Source organism: Spermophilus citellus, assembly GCF_964194105.1.
Source record: "Spermophilus citellus genome assembly, chromosome: 4".
Taxonomy (NCBI): Eukaryota; Metazoa; Chordata; class Mammalia; order Rodentia; family Sciuridae; genus Spermophilus; species Spermophilus citellus.
In genome coordinates, this window is record NC_138185.1 from 200038570 (window position 1) to 200046175 (window position 7606).

The 7606-nt window shown below is 43.3% G+C and overlaps 1 protein-coding gene across 1 annotated transcript in view; it reads right to left on the reverse strand.

Moving 5' to 3' along the window:
- Positions 1 to 748, reverse strand: part of TMED10 (transmembrane p24 trafficking protein 10) — a 35860-nt gene extending 35112 nt beyond the window's left edge. The window contains exon 1 of the mRNA XM_081290125.1: positions 487 to 748. Within this exon, the coding sequence (XP_081146251.1) occupies positions 487 to 711 (225 nt within the window). The 5' untranslated portion in view covers positions 712 to 748. The remainder of the gene's footprint in view (positions 1 to 486) is intronic.
- Positions 749 to 7606: the final 6858 nt, after the last annotated feature.

Here is a 7606-nt window from a genome sequence, read left to right on the forward strand (position 1 = left end):
TGCACACTAACTTATGGTAACGTACGCAGAGCAGCACAGGCAGTGACACAGCAGATGCTCAATAAATAACAAGTTTTATTAATCACGGTAAGCTTTATTGTCTCCAGTATTTTCCCGTAGGTACGATGCCAATCCCCACAGACCCCCGACATCAGACTTCTTTGCAGAACCGAACTACGGCTCAAGGTACCTGAGAGCCAAAGATACAGGGTCCTGAAAACGACCCAAAGTCGAGGTCGCCCAAGCTAGAGAGCCACCACTTCCGCCAAGGCCTGGTCGGCCATCCCAAGGGTTCCCGACTCGGCCGCCCGCCCCGCCCCGCGAACGCCAACGAGCGAGGTGAGGGGGCGGTCCCCACCGCGCGACCTTCGCGCTCGGGGGAAGGCCAGGTCAACTCCGGCCTCCGCTGGCCGGACTACCGGGACTAAGCCTCCCCTCGCCCAAGCCTCCGGTTCCCCCCCAGCCCCGCACCGCCCAGTGGCGCACCTTGAGGTGGGTGCGCAGGCCGCCAGCGCCCCCAGACTGGTCGGCGATCTCGTAGGCGCCCGTCACTAGCAGGTCCTTGTGGATCTCCTCGCGGAGACACTTGCGGGAGTTAACGGGCAGATGGAAAGAGATGGCGAGGACCGAGCTGGGTCCGAGCAGGAACGCCAACAGCAACGCCAACAGGCGGGGGCCATGCTGGGCTACAGGGCCAGACAAACCAGACATGGTGCCGGAGACTTGTTCGCCACCCGGGGCCTCTACCACGCCGGAACCGGGAGGGGCCACGTGACTCACCTCTGACCTACAGATGCCATCGGCGCCATTTTGGAGACTGGCTAATAATCGAAAAATATATAATAAATATTTTGAAAGGGGAGGAACACTGTGATACTACGTCATAATCAGGAGCTTAAATGGTTAAATAAGATTTCCTAGAAGCCCACTGCAAAGGTTTTATTTTTGTTGAGATTAGTGACAACTAAGTCGGCCATGGCAACTACGGGCAGACCTGGAAGTAATTCTCTTTTAACCTCCGGAAGAAGCTGTTTTAAGGTCGGCGACACCATAGCAACCAAGCTCCAATAGGGAACAGCCACAAGGCCCTTCCTTGAGCCCGCCCACTCGCCCCCTGGGCGCGCCAGGAGGAGGCGGAGGATGAAGCTGTCACCACCCCCCAGCTCCTTGATGCTCTGGTGACAGCTGGGACCTTGAAGCACTTGAGAGGAAAGATTTTTTCAAAAGGTTTTCATTTGGCTAGGAACGAATGTAGGATAGAATCTAAGAAGGTGTAGAGATCACCAGATAAGTGTGAGCTGGCAGGCGTCCAGTTCATGCCCCTGAGCGGGGTGTTTGAGCTGGAGTAACGGCTTGGCTTTCTGAGTATGTGTATTACTTTTTAGCAAACACTGAGCGTTTACTATGCTAAGGTACATTCAAACCAAAATTTAATTTAGTATTTAAACAATAAAACACCATGTGTGAACCATTCTGAGAAATGGGCATAAAATTTACCAGATTTGTCAGGGGAGGAGAGTATTTGTGTATTTCAGACTCACCCTTTGTACGTCAAATAGGTTTTTATAGTGAGCAAATTCACATGGTAATCATGCACTCTTTTTAACAAATAATTATTGAGTATCTACTGTGTGCCACACACTACTCTGCATGTATGCTAACATGCTTATTGATTTAACAGACCATTATTGAAATGCTATCAAATATTAAGAGTTGAAGAATAAAATGATGATTAACTAGTAGAACAAACCCAACCTAGTTGCATGGACAGGTCGCGCCACTTTGGTGGCTGAGACAGGAGGATCTCTTAAACCTAGGAGTTCAAGGCTAGCCTGGGCAACAGAGAAAGACCTCCACCTCTTTAAAAAAGTAAAAATAAAAAGGAATACACAATAACCTCTGATTGTAGTCATTATCTACTTTGATTGATATATATTGTGTACCAGCAGAAATACCCAAAAGGTGAACTATATGCCCTTGGTAATTTAAATGATTGTTTTGTTTTGTTTTGTTTATAAGTCCTTGCAATCCACCTAGTTCTTTTCCTGGAACTGAAGTCCCACAAACAAAACAAGAACATAAAGGAGCTGTTAAACATTTAACAATTTGACAAATGCCATATAATAATTATTTTATGGGGTGTCCACTTAGGAACATTTAGTTTTGATTGTTTTATCCCTGATCTAAGATAAGAGTACTAGTCTACTGAGTACATCCTGATAATTTGCATTGGCCTTTTCCCTGTCAGTGCAGGGATTCTGTACAGTTATTTAAATTATTGTTTACTTGAAGTTCTAGGGCTCTGCTGACCATTAGCAAGTTTGCAACCCATAAAATACCTGTGTGTGTTTTGTGTTTTCATCTTATGTTTACATAATAGATTATGCATTTTGAAATATTTTCACATATCTTAATGATCTAATTTGAAATTTTCAAAACCAACTGTGAAATAATCTGGACAAGTTTTCTCATTTTACAGATGAAGAAACTGAAGTTCCAAGACTTTAACTTATACAGTTAAAGAAAAAAATATTTGTGAAACTTATTAGAATAGAAGAGCAGGGTTTCGTTTCTTCAATGGGACCGTGGAGACTGATACACATGCACTGATATAGTGGGGTTTTGTAGTGGAGGAGAGACATCAGCCTCAACTTTGAAAACAAGGAAAAATAGGAATTTATAGCCAAGGATCAGAATGGGACTCAGTGGATGGAAAATTACTAAGAGGCAAATCATGGGTGAGAGGAGATTCTGGCTAAACTGATTTAGCAAGATTTTTTTTTCAGGTGGGGGGGCACCTGGGATTGAGCCCAGGGGTACTTAACCACCGAACCACATCTCCAGCCCCCCTCCTTTTTTAAATCTTTGTTTATTAAATTTTTTATGTCGGGGCTGGGGATGTGGCTCAAGCGGTAGCGCGCTCGCCTGGCATGCGTGCGGCCCGGGTTCGATCCTCAGCACCACATACCAACAAAGATGTTGTGTCCGCCGAGAACTAAAAAAAAAAAATAAATATTAAAAAAATAAATAAATAAATAAAAGATTTTTATGTGGTGCTGAGGATCAAATCTAGTGCCTCACATGTGCGAGGCAAGCACTCTGCCACTGAGCTACAACCCCCCCACACACTTTTTTTTTTTTTTGAGACAGGCTCTTGCTAAGTAGTTGAGGGCCCCACTAAATTGCTGAGGCTGGCTTTGAACTTGCAATCCTCCTGCCTTAACCTGCTGAACTGCTGGGAATATTGGTGTGTGTCACCATACCTGGCCCCTTAGCAGGATTCTTGCTAAACTTGGACAAGGCACAAACATGAAAATTCAAATCAGGGTCTACTTCAGAAGAAAGTTAAGAACAGCTCAAATAATATTTGTCAGTACCCAAAATCCTTTAACTGAGTCATGACAAATGCCTGTGTCTTCCTCAGGAAGGCATTATTTCCCTCGCCACCATCCTGGTACTGGGATTGAACCCAGGGGTACTCTATTACAGCTACATCCCAGCCCTTTTTATTTTATATTTAGAGGGTAGCTGGGATTACAGGCATGCAGCACTGTGCCTTACTTTTATTCCTTATTTTACAGATGAAAAAACTAAGGCTTGGAGAAATTGAGTTATTTTCCTATGTCCCAGCTCTCAAGCCTACCCCTCCCCCATTTCTGGAGTCTGAATCCAGGGTCTCACACATGCCAGTCCAGCGCTCTACCACTGAGCTACATCAAGTCCTTTCTTCTCCTCTCTTCTACCTTATCCCTGACCCCCACCCCTCCTGTCTCTGCCTTCTGTCCTTTTTGTCTGTCTCTTGGCTGCTCTCACCCCTATCTAGTGTAACATACCTTTTATTTATTGATGGTGTTTACTGTTCTGTCTCCCTCATTTGAATATCTGTTTGCGAGGGCAAGGGTTTTTGTCTATTTTGTTCACTGTTTATCTTCTTAACCTAAAAGAGGGCCTGGCACTTAGGCTCAATAAATAATGGCTCCATGAAAGCAAAACTGGTTCCTGGGCTCCTAGCTGAAGGCCTAACAGCAGATTCCTTCTTATTATTCATTTGCTATTTCCACACAAATTTATTTAATCCATAATCTATCATAAGCATAGGTATGATTTCTGTTTTACCAACTTTATGCATATCATTTTTTTTTCCTTGAGAAGTATGTTCTTGTTGCCATATAAAGACCCAGGAAAAACCACAACAAAATCTCCTTTATGCTGTAGAGTTAGAGGGTGGATAAAGACCTCCAGGGAACCCAAATTTTTAAACTCTGTACTTGCTTTAAGGAAGATACCTATTATGGTCTGGATGTGAAACAAAAGTTCATATGTGAGATAATGAAAGAAGGTTCAAAGGAGAAATGATTGGGTTGTGAGAGTCTCAACCCAATTAGTGATTTAATTCCCTGATAGGGATTAACTGAGTGGTAACTTGAAGTGGTAGGGTGTAGCTGGAGGAGGTGGGAGTGGGGGTGTGGCTTTGGGTATATATTTGTATCTGACTAGTGGAGTCTCTCTGCATCCTGATTCCAGCTTCACAGAATTGTGAGCTGCTTCTCTCTGCCACATTCTCCCACCATGATGTTCAGCCTCACCACGAGCCCTGAGAAATGGAACTAGCCTTCTATGGACTAAGTCCTCTGGAACCATGAGCTCTTAAATAAACAGCAGTGAAAAAGCTGACTAAAACAATACCATTTACACCTGTATGAATGGAAGGCCTCATCTGGAATTGGAGATCAAATGGAAAGCATCCCACACCCAAAGCAAATGGTTCTTCCTGGCCAGCAGTCCTCTGTCACCACATCATCCTGAAACTTCCCCAGCCAGACCCACCTGAGATTCCCAAAAACGTCATGAGGACCCACTCCAGTCTATCCCTAAGCCACAGGTTTCTCAACTTTTCCTTTGTATTAAAGGGAACGTGTTTAAAACATACCTCACCCAGACAGTGAGTGAATCAGAAGCTCTTATTAAAAATTGGCACTTATCACAAGCTTGCTGGGCAAATCTGTGGCTGGGAGTCCTTGGAAGCGCTTCGGTCCTCTGCTGCTGCCTCCTGGAACCAGTTGAATCCTCCAGTGTGGCTTGAGGCTACCCAGCACGGTGCACAAGCCATCAAGGATTGCTAACCCCAGTGTCCCTGCCCATTCGTGTTTACAGTCCTACTCACAGCGTGTGTTTACTTAGCTAAGACAAGATGGGTTCTGTGAAGATACAAAAGACCCCTTTGGAAGGCAATTTGGCAATATTTGTCATGTGTCATGCTCTTTGACCCAGAGAGTAATTCCAAGGATCTCTTTAATGGGTCCTCTAATTGTTGGATTCCCCTGGGACCTGGTCCTTGAACATTTGTGCAGCACTCTGAGTGACATCCAATGCCCTTACTTTAAATGCATCGTTAGGCTCAATATGTGGGTCTCCAGCCTGACCTCTCCCCTAGGCTCCAGCGTCTACACTGAGCTCCCAACTGGATAACTCCACTTAGAGGACTAATAGGCAACTCATACTTAAACTCTTGATTCCCTCCCACCCCTCTTAAATCGGCTTCCTCCTCATCTCTGTAAGTAGCACCACCTTCTACCCAATCACTGAGACCCTTCATGCTTCCTCTTTCTTTCACCACCCCTCAACCAGTTTATCAGCAAGTCCTATCAGTTCTGTGTCCTAAATAGATGCTAATCAGTTTCTCCTTTCTAAACTAAGGGCACACAAACTACTGTCACGCTAAGCAAGCCAAATCAAGCAAGCAGCAACCTCCTGCTTTGTATTGCCCAAGAGCTAAGAATGTGTTTTATGTTTTTAGAGGTTTTTTTTTTTTAATTTTTAAAAAATGAGGAGGAAGAGCAGGAGCAGGAGCAAGAGAACACGTGACAGAGACCTTACATGGACTAAAAAGCCTGAAATATTTACTCTCTTACCTTTTACAGAAGTTTGCTTCTCTGGCCTAGAGGAACAATAGCCTTGTTATGGTTACCTCTCTTTCATTCTTGTCTAACCATATCATATTCATTATTCTATCCAGAAGGATTTTTTTAAGTTGTAAATCAGATCAATAAGAATGAACCCCAACATCCTACTGCAGCCTCAAAGGCTACAGTGGTCTGATTCCTACATACCTCTCTAATCTCATCCTCCCCAGTGTAAGTTCCTCCACTCCCAGCCTTCACTCTTCCACAGTCACCTGGCCTTCCAAGTAGTTTGAGCTCCCACTTGCATCAGCGCCTCAGCACTTCCTCTCTCTGGAGTTCTCTTCCTCAGATCTTCTCTTGTGGACTCTAGTCTGTGCCAGATGCTCTCCTCACTCAGGTCCTGTCTCAAGTGTCACCTGGAAGACACCCTACATAGCTAACCCCATCCCCATGTTTCTTTCTTAAAAAAAATCTGTTTTTATTATCTGCAAACGCTCGTCACAATCTTGTATATTTCTTTTCTTGTTTATTATCACTCCACCCCATAGAAATTTAAGCTCCAGAAAATCTAAGGCTTTGTTTTTGCCCTGATATATCCTGATACCAGACACAATATCCTGTACCTAGTGGGTATTCAACAAATATTTGCCATAGGACTGAATGAAATACTGTAACATAATATAAAGCATCTAGTACATGATGGACATGGGACAGTTGCTCAATAAATGCTAGTTCCTCTATCTCTAGTATTTCAATTGCCACTTTTCATATGGAGAAGCTGAGGTCCAAGCCAGTTAAGTGATTTGTCTCAAGCCATAGGATGAGTCAGTGTTAGAGCTGAAAATAGAAGCAAGAGCTCCTAACAGAAGGCCAGTTTTCAGACATAATTGCCGTTACATTTTGTAGAAGTTGGTATTTATTCTTTTGTTCCTGCTCTAGTAAAAAGTTTTAGATACCTGTGTAGTCTTTCTTTATCCATGGTTACAGTCATGATACAATGTTTGTTGATTATGCATGAATTAAGTCTTCCAGAGCATCTGTGAAGATGCTGGCCATCAATACTGAAACTTGCAGTATCCACCAGCATCTCTCCTCAATTAATTTTGCTTAAAAAAAATTGATCTTCCTCTCCAGATTCCCATGGTGCTAAATTTTTACCTTCCTAGATGGGAAACAAACCTTCTCACCAGGTCCCCGTGACAATTAATGCTCTTCATCAATGTTGTCTGTAGAATATTGCCCAGATAAGTTATCAGGACCCTGCCTTGTATGCTACAGTCAGCAAATCCTGATTGTCATGATCAAAGTTCTCCTAGTAATATGTGAGCTGAGAACAAAAGAGGTCTGGATTTAACAATAAAAAAAATTAGATGACTGTATTAATTGCTCTAATTTGATCATTACATATTATTTGCATATTTGTATCAAAATACCACTGGTTGTGGTAGTGCATGCCCATAATCCCAGCTTCTTGGAAGACCAAAGCAGGAAGATCACAAGTTTGAGACTAATCTGGGCAAGTTCAAAGGCCCCTGGACGAGTTTCAAAATTTTAAAAGGGCTGAGGATGTAGCTCAGTGGTAGAGCACCTCTGGGTTCAATCCCCAGTATTGCAAAAATAAATAGATAAATAAATATTGTGTATCTCAATATACTCTTCAGATTATTATTATGTGTTAATTAAAATTTTTAACAAGTAGGGGG